This window comes from Pan troglodytes, chromosome 6 (genome assembly GCF_028858775.2).
Source record: "Pan troglodytes isolate AG18354 chromosome 6, NHGRI_mPanTro3-v2.0_pri, whole genome shotgun sequence".
Lineage (NCBI taxonomy): Eukaryota > Metazoa > Chordata > Mammalia > Primates > Hominidae > Pan > Pan troglodytes.
The window spans coordinates 32,942,618-32,957,390 of record NC_072404.2 but is presented as its reverse complement, the minus strand read 5'-3'; the positions used below and the strand labels follow the sequence as shown (position 1 = coordinate 32,957,390).

General features: G+C 55.0%; 2 protein-coding genes and 1 long non-coding RNA gene across 4 annotated transcripts; 2 read left to right on the top strand and 1 right to left on the bottom strand.

Moving 5' to 3' along the window:
• Positions 1–852: 852 nt before the first annotated feature.
• Positions 853–12,973, bottom strand: LOC134810528 (uncharacterized). Its single transcript, XR_010158825.1, has 3 exons — positions 12,743–12,973; positions 1,559–1,665; positions 853–933 (listed from the first exon to the last, which is right to left on the bottom strand). It is a non-coding gene; the product is annotated as an uncharacterized LOC134810528 (long non-coding RNA).
• Positions 5,364–7,640, top strand: HOXA6 (homeobox A6). Its single transcript, XM_003318365.6, has 2 exons — positions 5,364–5,988; positions 7,381–7,640. Exons 1-2 carry the CDS (start codon positions 5,547–5,549, stop codon positions 7,638–7,640), a joined length of 702 nt encoding a protein of 233 aa, XP_003318413.3. The 5' UTR covers positions 5,364–5,546.
• On the top strand, positions 9,344–13,199 carry HOXA5 (homeobox A5). Of its 2 annotated transcripts, XR_010158821.1 has the most exons (3): positions 9,344–10,238; positions 11,198–11,509; positions 13,096–13,199. XR_010158821.1 is itself a non-coding variant. In XM_519011.7 (2 exons), the coding sequence occupies exons 1-2, from the start codon at positions 9,344–9,346 to the stop codon at positions 11,446–11,448; spliced, it is 1,146 nt and encodes a 381-aa protein (XP_519011.3). In that variant the 3' UTR covers positions 11,449–12,230. The 2 variants fall into 2 exon arrangements, 1 of the variants encoding a protein (XP_519011.3); XM_519011.7 differs by lacking the exon at positions 13,096–13,199 and having other exon boundaries at positions 11,198–12,230.
• Positions 13,200–14,773: the final 1,574 nt, after the last annotated feature.

The following is a 14,773-nucleotide window of genomic DNA, read 5'->3' as shown; positions in this document are numbered from 1 at the left end:
AAATTTCAAATCCACACTTTCCTCTAAGGCTGAGCAGTGGGCTTGGAAAGGGGCATTACCCAGAGGCTGATTCCGGATTCGCATGCGCCCTGAACCCAGCCCCAGGCTAGGAAATGGTATTTAAGGTCCCCACCCCGCCTGCAGACGAGGCGAGGGGGCCCCAGGGTCCGGCACTGCAGTAGGTGGCGCGGGGAGGGGCTAGGACCGCAGACCCCCGCTGGGCTACGCAGCCTGGGCAGGGGCTGGGGCAGCTGGATGCGGGGAAGGGGCGAGGGGTGAAGGTCCAGGGGTTGTGCGGGCAGCTCAGAGCATCCTGAGTTCCGCCTGCAAGACCTCGTCTCCAGTCTCCTGCCTGGGTTGGGCCCGCTTCTTATGGCTCTTTTAGTAAAACCTGGCCCAAAAGGGTCTGTAAAACCTGAGGCCCCAAGTCGGGGCGGCCTCGGTGGTAAGATGGCGCCGGTGTAAGAGCTGCCTCCTCTCAGTGATGGGGAAAGGGTCATAAATCCGTTGTTGTTTATGAAAATTTACAACTTTGCAATACAACTTTATGAGTTGTTCGGCCCTTCCATTGGCCGCTGTCGGTCATGTGGATGAGAACCGTGAACATGAACTTTTTTATAATTTCCCTTGCGAGAATAGAGCCGCATTCTTTTGCTCCGCTCCGTCCTGCCTGCTTCGGAGCTCTGCCTTCCAGCCGGGCTCGGCTGTGCTTTGTCCGGAGATGGCGAGCGAAGGGAAGCCCCTGCCAGGCCAGGCCTGGCGGCTCCCGCTGGAGATTGGGCGCGCTCCGTTCCCGGCGCCGCGGCAGCAGCTTTGCAACTCGCAACCTGGCTAATTTCCTGCGTCCTCTGGCACCAGGAAAGAGGACAATTCTTCTCTCGGGCTGCCCAGGCGACAGCTGTCAGAGGGGCAGGAGCTTCTGGGAGCCACCGTCTGAAGGTGAGACATGTGGGGAGGAGATAGGAGCAAAGGTGGTGAGGCGACAGCCGGCGGCGGTAGCGGTGGGAGAGGGCACCCAGGGAGGCTTTAAGAGGGGCATACTCCCCCTTACCCATACTCACCCATTCACACTTGCCCCCATCACACACTACAGCCCACACACGTCACACACACAGGCACACACGCGCGCGCGCGCGCGCGCACACACACACACACACACAACCACTCCCTTTCTCTCCCCTCCCTGGCTCGCCTTGGCAGTAAGTGCCCGCCTTCCTTCGGCCCTCCGTGGCACAGCGCCCAGGCACAGGGCAGCATCCCTTGGGTCGTCTCTCTCCCCTTCCCTAGCGACCCCGTGAAGCCCAAAAGGAAGTGGCCCGGCACACTGTGTTCCCCGCCAGCCCTTTGGGTTTGGATTTTTATGTTTTCATTCATGGCCCTATTTGGTTTTGTTGGATTCCCCAACAAGAGGAGACCGTCCTTGACCTGGGAAGGTGGGAAGAGGTGAGGGCAAAGTGCATTAATCCACAGGCATTTTATTAGCATCAGCACAGCACTTTCTACTCCGTGGGAATTGGTTTCAGAGAGAAAGGTAGAAGGGGGAAACAGAAAAACTTACTAATTCAGCCAGAGTTCTCCGCTCGTTGCCGGCTTCCCTTCGCCCGGTTTTTCGATGAGAGAGGTGTCTGAAGCGCTGGGAGGGGGAATAGGTGCGTGGGTGGAATTCTGTGTTGGAGGAGAGGATGGGATTAATTGGGTGTTACTTGGTGGGAAGTTTCGGTGTAGAGGACATAATGCTGTTAGCGCGCGTGGCAGGGTCCCGCAGCTAAGGTTGAAGGAAGGACGCAAACAGAGTCTGGGCGATAGGGGGACCCCCCAATCCACCTTGGCGCAACGGACTGGCGACCGCACTCCCCACCTTCCGCGAGCGGGGAGAGGATGGTGGAGCTGCCCGGGAGGAAGCGCAGAGCGTGCTGCTGGCGGTGGCTTTGCGTAGCGCGGTGGCTCGAACTGTAGGTCGGCCTAAGTGCACATCAGACCAGATTTGCCCCGAGAACTCCTCGGACAGCGACAAGAAAAGAGTCAGAGGTTCTTTTTGTTTGTTTTTTGTTTGGGTTGTTGTTTCCCCAACTTGAGACAATATCTTGGTATGGATTCGATAAATAGGAAGGGGCTGTGGATGTTTAGGACGTTCGCCCGTGCTCTGCGTGCGCTTGGGGCGGATAAAGCGGCGCATTTGCATCCTAGGGCCGCCGCCTTCCTGACTGCGGCTGCCGCGGGCCGATTATTTATTGCGACCGTGCTGGCGCTCGCTGCTGCCACGCCGTGGCCGTCGCCGGGACCGGCGCCAGCTGCAGCCCGCCTCTTGTAGCCTGGCGCGACTGCTGTACTGGCCCCTCAGAGATTTCCCAGCAAGCAGGGTAGAGGGGGACGCAAGGGGACCTGGGGGGCGATCACCCAGAGCCTATATGGCCGGGAAATCTCCCCGCCTCGGCTACCCCTGACCGGAGCTGGACGCCGGTATAGACTCGGGTCCTCCCCCACCCCCACTCCAGCACCATGGAGACTGGTTGCACAGGCCGCCTGGCACGTCATGGCTGCTTCTGTCCAAACTGCGCGTCCCAAGGCGTTCTGGGGGCGCACGCTGGTTCAGGGAACACTCTGGCTTTGGGATTCTGAAATCGGAGAGACTACCTGTAGTCCTGAGGCCTGTAGGCCTGGCTGCTCTGAGAAGGATTGGCTATGGCAAAGAAGAACGGCTTTGGCTCCAGGTGAGGGCTGTGAAGGGCAGAGGCCGCACCTGTGTGCTTTGGGCTCTGGTCTGGGCTAGCGAGCTGGCTGGACCGAGGTGGCCTTCAAGGTCCCACACCTACATACTCCCAGACCACCCTCCAGGCTGGCAGAGGTGGAGCTGTTCAATGGGCAGCCCACGGCAAGGGCAGACAGTGGGGCCCAGCTCGCCGTCCTGCCCCCCTTGGAGAGAAACTGAAAGGTAAGTCACTTTCTGCGTGGCTTTGGCAGGGAGGAGAGAGAGCCCTGGGGTGGCCATTCTCACCATCGCAGGAGAGGCCCTTTGGAGGGTTTGGGGTGCCTATTCTTGCCGGAATAGCCCTCTCTCTCTCTCTCAGAGAGAGAGAGAGAGAGAGAGTGTGTGTGTGTGTATCTGGTTGGAGAAATGAATTGGTCAGCTGCCAACATGATATGCACTAGCCTTGGCTAACATGTAAAGATTCCAATGTAATATATGTTTTTCCATCCTAGTGCCTATAGAAGCTAGAAATATAATGTTTTCTGGTTCTTAGCTGAGAAATCAAATTCTCTTGTTAGCTGGAACAATAATTAGATCGAGAATCCTTGTCAAGGCATGACAAATAATAATAATAGTAAATTGACTCCGACCCACCACTATGTGGGACATGGCGGAATGAAAAGGAAATCATAAATGTAAACATTGATTGACATCTCCAAACGGTTATTTTCATTTTAAATAATAACTTGCTTAAAATCACTGTTGTCTGATAATTTTGTTTAAGAAAAAAATAACACAAACATGTTTTTCTTCAAACAGCTATTTTTAAAAGTCCCTTTTAATTTTTTGACTCGAGTTTTCATTTTCACCTATTGAATTCTTTCCCTGAAGTAATGTGTGGGAAATGCCCAATTCTATCCTCTCATTCGAGGCCCTGCTTTATATGCAAAGTAAACCCTTTCCAGGACGGATCGACTGGGGAACAGGCATCCGGCTTCCAGGGGTAGCCCCCATTGCCGGGCTAGCAGCCGCCTTCCAGGAGTGCCTCTTGGGCTCTTCGGAGTGCCTCTTGGGCTCTTCGGAGGTCGACCTTAAGCCAGTCGTTTCCCAATTTTTTCCCTTTGTGGGAGGAGAGTTCAGGAAAAAAATTGAAAAGCAAGGAAGAGACTAAGTCATTACTAGATTCCTACTGGAACACTGCCAATTGCCACCTCCCCACTAAGTCCTGAACCGGGTGAGCCTGCATTGGCCAGGGTTTCACAGATCTTGTAAACAGTCTCCAGAAATCCATCCAAATCACGTAAATAGTCTTTCTTCAACCTCCACAGAATTGAGGATTTTAAAGCTAATTCAAGGGGTTTTACAAGCCCAACAAACACAGTTGTAAAAATGCCATTGGGCTGCTATCACATTTTACAAAACGAGATTGATCCATGTGTTGTAAAAGTCAACTATCTCGAAGGCACACCTCTCAGGCAAGAGTGAGCAGCTCAGGACAGGCTTTTAATGTCCTGTCTGGGGACCGCCAGGCCTGGGACAGCAGTGAAAGCAATTCAGGATTTCTGGAGCCGGTGAGACTATTCCCGGTTCCGGAGCGACTGAGGGGCGGCAGCCCTCCCTGCGGTCCCAGGAAGGGCAGTAAAGAGGGCGGCCCCAGGACAGTGCCGGTTGTCGGGCGCCCCGGAAACCGAGCCCATCAATTATCCCGCGGCCTTGGAGGCAGAGCTGCCCTCTGTGCCCAGCTTGGCCAGGGCCTCTGCGTCTTCTGTGCCTCTGGAATGTGGACAGAGAGATTCCACATCTGGATTTTTATCTGCCTCAGCTCTGAGCGGTTCTCGCAGTGGATGCTGAGTCCCTAGGCGCTAGGCAGGGGAGCAGGTCCCTCGGCTGTCTTAGGAGCCCAGTCTCACGGCCACTGCTCTGTCGGTCCTTTCTTGTTGAAACCAGTGGTTTCTGGCCTTTCAATTCCCTGGGTTCAAAGGTGGGATGGGGACGCCCAGCTGGAAGGGGTGCTTTGACACCAGGCAGGCGCGGGCCATTGAGCCCCTTGGGACTCAAACAGGATGTGTATGTGGGAGGAGGGAATGGGTGGGAAGAACCTACGTTTGGCTGAGTCCTGGTCAGCTCGAGGTGATCCTTCAGCTCTGGGCTGCAAGGCCCAGGCCCCTGGTGCTAGCGGAGAAGGAGAGAATGAGGGAGTTCACCGATTCCTAAGGCGCACGAGTGAAGAGCATAGAGTGAAGGCCTGGTTTCTCATGGCCCTTGCTCCAGCTCAAGAACTCGCACCCACGAATAGGGGAGCGCTAGGGGAGGGGCAACTCTGGGCCATGCCTGGAGTGCAGGCCGGCAGGGAGCAAAGCCACCTTTGTCACTGCCCCTCCTGGAGCAGGACCTTCAGGTTTCCTGTTTGGAGGAGGAGGGGCGGGGAACCCGCAAAATTCAATAAAGCAAAAAGGGGAGGAGGAAGGAGGGGACCTGGCGGGGCCTTTGAGGCGGCCCAAGCATTAGTGTCCCTACTCTGGCCTGATCTGCTCGCCACTGAACGGGCCGTGCCCGCCGCTGGCGTTCGGGAAGAGAGCCGGGCCGGCTAGCTGTGCGCGCCCATTAATCTGCCGGGCGGGCGGCGGGCGGGCGGGCTGGGGGCTGTTTGTAACTTTGCTGCCTCGGTCGCCGCGGTCCCCGGGGAGCGGGCTCCGGCGTTCGCTCCCATTGGCCGCCGCCGCGTCAGCTGGTGCGATTTGCTGCTGTCGCTTTTGGCGTTCGGCCATCCAGAAACAAACCAGTTCGATGACTACTAATAGTTATAGCCAGATGTACTAATACACAACAAATCACAGTCCTGCAGAGGGGCGCGCAAATGAGTTCCTATTTTGTGAATCCCACTTTCCCCGGGAGCCTTCCCAGCGGCCAGGACTCCTTCTTGGGCCAGCTGCCCCTCTACCAGGCTGGCTATGACGCGCTGAGGCCCTTCCCGGCCTCGTACGGGGCGTCGAGTCTCCCGGACAAGACGTACACCTCACCTTGTTTCTACCAACAGTCCAACTCGGTCCTGGCCTGCAACCGGGCGTCCTACGAGTACGGGGCCTCGTGTTTCTATTCTGATAAGGACCTCAGTGGCGCCTCGCCCTCGGGCAGTGGCAAGCAGAGGGGCCCCGGGGACTACCTGCACTTTTCTCCCGAGCAGCAGTACAAACCCGACAGCAGCAGCGGGCAGGGCAAAGCACTCCATGACGAAGGCGCCGACCGGAAGTACACGAGCCCGGTTTACCCTTGGATGCAGCGGATGAACTCCTGCGCGGGTAAGACATATCCCAAGACAGTGGAGGGAGAGGGGAAAGGAGGCAGGAAAAGAAAGAAAGAAGGAGGAAACAGAGTAGAAAGAGGAATAGAGAGAAAGAAAGGAGGAAAGAACCAGCAAAGTTTCTTTGGCTTCTTAAAAGAGAAGAAAAAATCAGTTCCCAATGGGACTATCAGGCCATGGCAGAGGAAGGGCAAGGCCCCAGTGTCCATGTAAGCTGACACCTTAGGGGAGGATGGGGGCACTGGCAGGTATATGAGACCTGTGACAGGGACAGCCTGAAGAGAGAGAGAGAGGCTGGTGGGGAGGGACAGCCTGTCCATGCACCCTGAGTACCCTGCTCAGCTTCCCAAGCCAGAGGGCCTTTTGCACTGCGTCACTGATAAATACCCTTTGCTTCCCAACCCCCTCTCCTTTCTGCCCTTCAGAAACCCGTACAGAGAGGTGGCCATTTGGCCTCTTCCAGTGTCTCCCCAAAGCCTTGGAGGGCCACAGCCCCAGAGTCAGGATTTTTTCTCTCTCTCCTCCCTCATCTCCCCCGCCTTCTACTCAACTGCCCACTCTTAGCCAACTTCTGCCCTCTTCTGAGCCCATGCCTGAGCTTCATACACCTGTCTTGGAGGGACCCCCACCACCCTTGGGGATCTTCGGCACCAGATCAGACAGCCCAACACAATCCTACATTGCCAGAAATCCTAGACTACCTATAGCTCCATCTCTTAGCCTCTGGTTTCCAAGGACTCCACAGGGAATCCCAAAGACTCCTAGGAATTCCCTAGGACAGAGCCTAATGCGGATTGTTAAAATTATAATGTTTGCCGTTAACATCCACTTTATCCTTGGGGGAGTTCTGCATTTCTCAGAAGGGTCATATAATTTGGGAGAATGTGTAAAGATTCAAGAGGGCTGACCATTTTTAACTCTTCAAAAAATGTGTTGAGTTCCGACATGGCTGGTCACAGTAGCATCCTCAGAGAGACCACTATGAATTCAGAGTGTGTACACTACTTACATGGTTCCACACCACCCACCCCAGACACACACACACACACACACACAAACACACACACACACCCTGCATCCCCACAAAAACACGACCTGGGCATCCCAAATTAAGAATGCTCATTCTGTTATTTTGCTTGTAATGGTTTTCCTATGAGGCAGATTTTTCAAAAACAATAATGTCCACCCCAAGTCGTTATAGGTGGAAAACATCTCGCTTGGTATGAAATAACCTCCCATTCAGTACGCTTTGGGCCCCAGACATAGTGGGAGAGGCTGGAGTGGAGGCGGGGTGGTTTCTAGTCTGGGTGCCTCTTGTGGGAGGCACTGAGCTGACTGGGTCAACCCTCCAGGCCCTGGCTTACCCGCGCCCGGCCGTTTCTGCTCGTAGGTGCTGTGTATGGGAGCCATGGGCGCCGAGGCCGCCAGACCTACACGCGCTACCAGACACTGGAGCTGGAGAAGGAGTTCCACTTCAACCGCTACCTGACACGGCGCCGCCGCATCGAGATCGCCAACGCGCTCTGCCTCACCGAGCGCCAGATCAAGATCTGGTTCCAGAACCGCCGCATGAAGTGGAAAAAGGAAAACAAGCTCATCAATTCCACGCAGCCCAGCGGGGAGGACTCAGAGGCAAAAGCGGGCGAGTAGATGCCTGGGCAGGGACCAGGCCAGCGCTGCAACCTCCTTCGGCTTTGCCCCCTTGCCCTCGCCTGTTCCCCAACTTTTCTCCCCGCCTGCTCCCATCTGGGGGCTTCCGCAGCTTCAGGGGAGCCCGGAGCTTTGCAAGCGTCTGTGCATTTATTTCTTACAAAACAAAACAAAACAAAACCTCACACACAGCCAATACCAGCGGTGGAGCGGGGCGCACTGCACACACCCAGTCCCGCTCCACAAGGATGCCCAAACCGGCTCCGGAGTTCTGGGGTGCGCCCTGAATGCGTCTGGGGCTCCTGTGCTAGTGTCTCTGAGCTCCCCGACCTCGGGACGCGGGGCTGCTGGGGAGGAAAGAGCCCTGGGCCGAGCCCCGTTTCGTGTCTGGGCGTCTCTGCCTAGGTCCCTCGCCAGTAAGTCCCGAAGGGCATCATCAAATCATCTCTGGCCAGTGGAAAGAGGGGGTCCAAGAGCTGGAGCCCGGCCTTGTCGCGGCCTCCCAAGCCGCCTCCCAGAACAGGAAGGAAGCTCGAGGAACAAAGGGGGCCCCAACAGAGCCCAGTCTCTCGGTCCCGCGTGTGCAACCGTCAGTGGAAGAGAAGCAGCCTCAGCCGAGGCGAGTTAACCTGGGCGCGGGTGGAACATTACAGCCCGGGGAGCCCCTGGGCTCCCTCAGGCTCCCGGCTCCGGATTCCCGCTCCCAGCCTCCGATAGCGCCCGCGTCGCCGCCACAGCAGCGTTCAGGACCCAACGAGGGGCCCAGGGCCATGGGAGCCGCCAGAGTCCTGGCTTCCAGACGTGCCAGGGGCGCCTGCAACGCCGGGCCTCCAGCGGGGAGACTCCACTTGCCTCTCAGCTATGTTTGTGATTTACTTGAGTCTTTCGGAGCCGTGGAAAATAACTACAGAGATACTAGGCATTGCCAAGGAATGCTTCCATTATCGCCCTCATTTTACTCCTGGAGGTCTAAGCAAGACCCCAGTAACCCGCCCCACGGATCCCCAGACCCCAAGCAGCCTCTGTGGCTGCAGGGAGCCTGGGCCCACTCGCTGGGTTCAAGGAGAACCCTCCGACTTGGGGCCCGGCTGGCTCGAGGAACCGGACCCTGTGATGAAGATTTTCCAGGCTGGATACGTAAGCAAATCAAATCGCAAACTAATGACACGAAAACCATATTCACATGAAAGAAAAATCGACTACGGTTATAAAAGTGTATGGAATTTGACCTCGCCTTGGAGAAACACTACACAAAAGCTATCTTTAATAGACGCCTGTCATTTAAGAGCGGCAGGGACACTGTCCCTCATGCGCTCGCAAAAACAGAGCCGTAATTGTAGCTGCTGCTGCTGCGGGCAGGATTTATTTCTCCAATTGGCTAAATGGCTTTCCCCCTTCCCCGAAGGTGATATCTGTATTTTCAAAATTCAGAGCTGCTGGCAGGACGGTCAGTACCGACCCCAACCTCGACACAAAAATAAGAGGGGCTGCAAAACGGGGGAAATAAAGTTGTTGTAAATAAAATGCAAGTCACCACCTCCCCCCAATCCTCTGCATCCTCGCCGGGCGCGCGATCGGCAGCTGACGGCCTAACAATTGGTACATCCTAATGGAACTGCGAGGGAAATGCAATAATTTTGCCATAATGGGCTGTAACCTCAATTCGACCCCGGCCCTTGCAGCCCCCGGTCGGAAGCTGGGCGATGAGCCCTGCCTCCAGCGGGTGGCGCTCGAGTCCGGCTGAACGGCGGCAACTGGCGGCGGGCACGCGCCCGGGGCGCGCGCGCCACCCTTCTCGCCTCCACCCAACTCCCCCATTAGTGCACGAGTTTACCTCTAGAGGTCATCAGGCAGGATTTACGACTGGACAACAAAAGCACGTGATTCGAAGTCGTACCCCATATTTGGGTGCCTACGTAGGAGGGAACCAAGTACATGTCCCAGTCATTTCCATAATTCATCATAAATTGTGCAAGGGTGCTATAGACGCACAAACGACCGCGAGCCACAAATCAAGCACACATATCAAAAAACAAATGAGCTCTTATTTTGTAAACTCATTTTGCGGTCGCTATCCAAATGGCCCGGACTACCAGTTGCATAATTATGGAGATCATAGTTCCGTGAGCGAGCAATTCAGGGACTCGGCGAGCATGCACTCCGGCAGGTACGGCTACGGCTACAATGGCATGGATCTCAGCGTCGGCCGCTCGGGCTCCGGCCACTTTGGCTCCGGAGAGCGCGCCCGCAGCTACGCTGCCAGCGCCAGCGCGGCGCCCGCCGAGCCCAGGTACAGCCAGCCGGCCACGTCCACGCACTCTCCTCCGCCCGATCCGCTGCCCTGCTCCGCCGTGGCCCCCTCGCCCGGCAGCGACAGCCACCACGGCGGGAAAAACTCCCTGAGCAACTCCAGCGGCGCCTCGGCCAACGCCGGCAGCACCCACATCAGCAGCAGAGAGGGGGTTGGCACGGCGTCCGGAGCCGAGGAGGACGCCCCTGCCAGCAGCGAGCAGGCGAGTGCGCAGAGCGAGCCGAGCCCGGCGCCGCCCGCCCAACCCCAGATCTACCCCTGGATGCGCAAGCTGCACATAAGTCATGGTAAAGCCAGCCTTTTTCTAAATCCACGCGACCGCGGGGACGCGGCTCTCGGTCCCCCCCTCTTCTCTGCCGCCCTCTCCCAGTGTCTCTTGGTCTCATTTCTCCCAGCCCTGCGGAGCTCTCCTTGCCGTTCTCCCTCCCCTGCCTTCCTCCTTCCTCCTCTTCTTTGCGAGCACCCTGCGCTCACAAATAGTGGGGGAAATGGGCGTTCGCTGGGACAGTTTAGACGTTGGAAGGGGGAGGAAGCAAAAAACCCCTCTGGAACCCCGCGCCTTGGGACGCGCTCCCGGGTCAGGCCAGCCGAGCAAGGCGCAGAGAGGTAGAGGATGGCAGTAGCAGCCGTGAATCGGGCTTGTCACGGCGGATAATTTATGAGGAGGGCTACGCTGGGGAAACAGCGTTACTAATTACAGACCCCGAAAAGGGGCTTGGGGGAAAGAATCGAGGCGAGAGCCTGCAGGATTCTGAATTTTGGGGGCAGGAGGGAGAGAGAAGGAAAGGGAAGAAGAAGAAAACAGGCTCCCCAACCCTGCAGGCTGGAAACGGGAGGCGGCTCTCGGGGCTGGAACTTTGAGGGAGGGTGACCCGAAGGCCACTTGGGCGCTCAGGAAAGGGCCTTGCTTCCTGGGTTTCTGTGCGGTGGGCAGCCTGGGAGGGCTGTGCCTCCCGATCGGGGCGCCCGGGGCAGGGCGGAGGGGGCAGGAGAGGGGCCAGGGAAAGCCGGAGTCCGCTGGGACACGGCCCCAGCCTCAGATGGGCAGATTGTTCCCAGGGTCCAAATCGTATTGTTTTCTTTCTAGAAAGGAAGAGGGAAGGAAATTCGGGAGGGGTGTGCGGGCTGGTAGGCAGAACTTGTTGAGCTTTTCGCCTGGGTTCCTTGCTCAGGACCCAAGCTTGTCCCCCTGGCGGACTTTGGAAGACAGGAGTTGGTGGCTAAACCGCTGACTTTTCTATTGCAGACAACATAGGCGGCCCGGAAGGCAAAAGGGCCCGGACGGCCTACACGCGCTACCAGACCCTGGAGCTGGAGAAGGAGTTCCACTTCAACCGTTACCTGACCCGCAGAAGGAGGATTGAAATAGCACATGCTCTTTGCCTCTCCGAGAGACAAATTAAAATCTGGTTCCAAAACCGGAGAATGAAGTGGAAAAAAGATAATAAGCTGAAAAGCATGAGCATGGCCGCGGCAGGAGGGGCCTTCCGTCCCTGAGTATCTGAGCGTTTAAAGTACTGAGCAGTATTAGCGGATCCCGCGTAGTGTCAGTACTAAGGTGACTTTCTGAAACTCCCTTGTGTTCCTTCTGTGAAGAAGCCCTGTTCTCGTTGCCCTAATTCATCTTTTAATCATGAGCCTGTTTATTGCCATTATAGCGCCTGTATAAGTAGATCTGCTTTCTGTTCATCTCTTTGTCCTGAATGGCTTTGTCTTGAAAAAAAAAATAGATGTTTTAACTTATTTATATGAAGCAAGCTGTGTTACTTGAAGTAACTATAACAAAAAAAGAAAAGAGAAAAAAAAACACACAAAAAGTCCCCCTTCAATCTCGTTTAGTGCCAATGTTGTGTGTTGCACTCAAGTTGTTTAACTGTGCATGTGCGTGGAAGTGTTCCTGTCTCAATAGCTCCAAGCTGTTAAAGATATTTTTATTCAAACTACCTATATTCCTTGTGTAATTAATGCTGTTGTAGAGGTGACTTGATGAGACACAACTTGTTCGACGTGTAGTGACTAGTGACTCTGTGATGAAAACTGTGACTCCAAGCGGTGTGTCCCTGCGTGCCTTTGTAGGACCCTTTGCACGAACTCTGGAAGTGGCTCTTATAAGCGCAGCTTCGGTGATGTATGTTTTTGTGAACAAAGTTACAAATATTGTCCAAGTCTGGCTGTTTTAAGCAAACTGTGATCAGCTTTTTTTTTTTTTTTTTTTTTGTATTTGTTTTTAAGGAAAAAATACTGACTGGAACAAAAAATAAACTTTCTATTGTAAGTTCTCTTGGTCTGGTTTGTGCCAAATAGTGAGCGGCTCTGTCTGCTTTTCTGTCTGTCTGTGCGGTCTTGGAAGCTGTTGGGTCTGAGGCTACCTGAGCAGATGACCTGTGCAAGGAGACCTCATACCAACACTGTCCCATCGCTTCCCTACCTCTGACCCATTGCAAAGTTCAGGGCAGAAGGTGGAAAAAGCTGTAGGCTGTTCCAAAGCCCCAGGCCACCCTGTCCATCTCTGAGGAAACCAAGTTAACTTGCTGGGTACAAAAAAGAGAGAAAGAGCAAGAAAAAAGGAGAAAAAACCCAGGGCTTTGTTAGCCGCCCTCAGGCCACACAGATCCTGCCTCTTTCCTAAGGCTGTCCTAGGCCTCCACTTGCTGAAGACGCTGCTATGTCTGTCTGTGGACCCCAAACCCTCTGCCCTTAACCCATCCCAGCACCCCTTCCCCACTCGTCACCCGGGACCCAGTTGGCTTCTTTTGCTACAATTAATTTGCTACAAATTGAAGGTACTTACCCCATCCTAGCTCGATTGGGAAACTCCTCAGAGCAGCTAAAGCGCAACTAGAGATTTGCACATTTACCGACTGCTTACACTGATGCCGTCTTTCCTTTTAAAAGTTATAAAACAGTAAACTTTATAAGCCCCAGTTCCGGCTATATGACATTTGGGTGCCAAATGAATAGGGTTTTGTCTATGAATTAGATCGTAAAATCATCCATAGCACAGACAGATCGGCTCACTGGCTATAAAACGTCACGTGGGGCCATTAAAGTAAGTTTTATGGTTTTGGGGAGTTGACATCCAACATTATATACCACATAACATATAATCTCACTAACGCTGGACTCCATTTGACTCTTTTGCAGGCTACGTGTGCCGCCTGGCCATTCAAACTGTCAATTTTAGGTCCAGAAGTGTCCAAACCACAAGTTCTCAAAACTCTCTGAAAAATGGCTCCCTCCGAGTTAAGGTAAGCTCGCCTCCTGAGCGCTTTCAAGTTTATTTGTACTTTGGAAACTTTCTCTCTCTCTCTCTCTCTCTCTGGTTCAATAACTCAGGCTGCCTCTGAATTCGAAAAGGCAGAGCAAACTTTCCCTCCGCCCAAAAGAGCAGCGCCAGGAGCCAACTCTGCGGAGGCAGCAGAGTGAGCAGCGCCTGTGGCCGCGCCGCATCCCCGGGCCTAACTTTAATTGCAGCACAACCGCGGATGTTAATGACTTCCGCTGCTCCCGCCGGCGTGCAAAAAGATGATTTTTGTGTGCGAATGGGCCTGTGTGTGGGGACCTGGCAGGGCCGCACCCCCAGTCCCCCGCGCAATTGCTGGGCCGGTCGGGGCCAGCTCCTGGGGGTCGCGGAGCCCTGGGGTGGGGGCTGGGAGACAGTGGGGCGCCGGCCGCGGGCGCCGAGGGCCGCGCTACGCTCAGGAGTTTGAAAGAAAGGCCGGGGCAGGGCCGAGGCGGACTCTGGCGGGATTCCTTACGGGGCTGTGGCAATATGTCTTCGCGGGCCGGGGTCATTTGGCAGGGCTGAATTGAGGCGGCGGCCTTCGGGGCCGGGTTTCAGGCTAGCTCGCGAGAGCGGGAGGGTGGCAGAGGCCGGCGAGGCTGGGGCTGCACCTCCAGGCTGGGCCCCCGGGTTGCAAGGTGGATCCTGGGCTGCTAGCGCCCACTGGACCCTGAGGACCAAGGATCCCCACCCTGGTGTAGGGGGGTGTTCAGCACCCCCTCCCCCGCACCCGGGACCAGGCCCTGAACCCTGTTTGCCTGCATGTTCTTTTTATTTCGGCGGGACTGTTCTCAGCCGCTTGTGAGTCTGAAGCAATAAACTTTATGGCCGGATTTAACTTTAGTCTTTGAATCCCCAGGCTAATTGAAAGGGGTTAAAGCGCTTTCTTTTCTTCCGCTTTGCCTTTCTTCTCCCTCTCTTCTTTCCTTTTCCTCTCCTTCTTCGTAGAATTAAAAACATCTACGCACAGGACCCTCAGAAGGCAACTTAGGCGGCCCCCTGGATAACATTAAGATTGGAGAAATTCACTCCCCCTCAACATACAGGCGAATTCTCTGTTCCAAACTGTGCTCTAAAGTTTTGGGGGAAATTGAGGTGTCTTCAATGCCCAACTTAAAAGTCCCCAGAGCCATTAGGTTGTTTTTCCTGACACATCATAAACGGTAGTTTAGGGAAGAAATTGGTCCTTTGTCAGTAGGAGATTTCCGCCTTTCTTTGGTTAGTTGCTCTTTCTGTTTGATCTCAGGAAATTTACATAATCTATGATTTCCAGAACAGTCTCCAAAATTGCACCAATGGGTGAAGTAAGGTGAAATAAGTTTATCCTGGGTACAATTCCATATTGGCCCCAGTCACCCCTTCTGGCCCCAACCCCCCATATTCTTCAATGGCAAAACCCAAGCCCAGTGACTGGGGACTGTGGCCTGTCCTGGGATCTTTTTCTGGATGGGTACCCACAAGGGACCCAGTAGATTTCCTCCAATCCTATTTTAGGAATTAAGCCAAATTCTCCTACTGCATTCAGAAATGAAACAAAAA

Excerpts from the sequence above, each read along its gene's own strand:
- HOXA6 (XM_003318365.6), top strand. The coding sequence starts at position 5,547 with ATGAGTTCCTATTTTGTGAATCCCACTTTCCCCGGGAGCCTTCCCAGC. Across the intron at positions 5,989-7,380 it reads GCGGATGAACTCCTGCGCGG|GTGCTGTGTATGGGAGCCAT; the intron begins GTAAGACATATC and ends TTCTGCTCGTAG.
- HOXA5 (XM_519011.7), top strand. The coding sequence starts at position 9,344 with ATGAGCCCTGCCTCCAGCGGGTGGCGCTCGAGTCCGGCTGAACGGCGG. Across the intron at positions 10,239-11,197 it reads CAAGCTGCACATAAGTCATG|ACAACATAGGCGGCCCGGAA; the intron begins GTAAAGCCAGCC and ends TTTCTATTGCAG.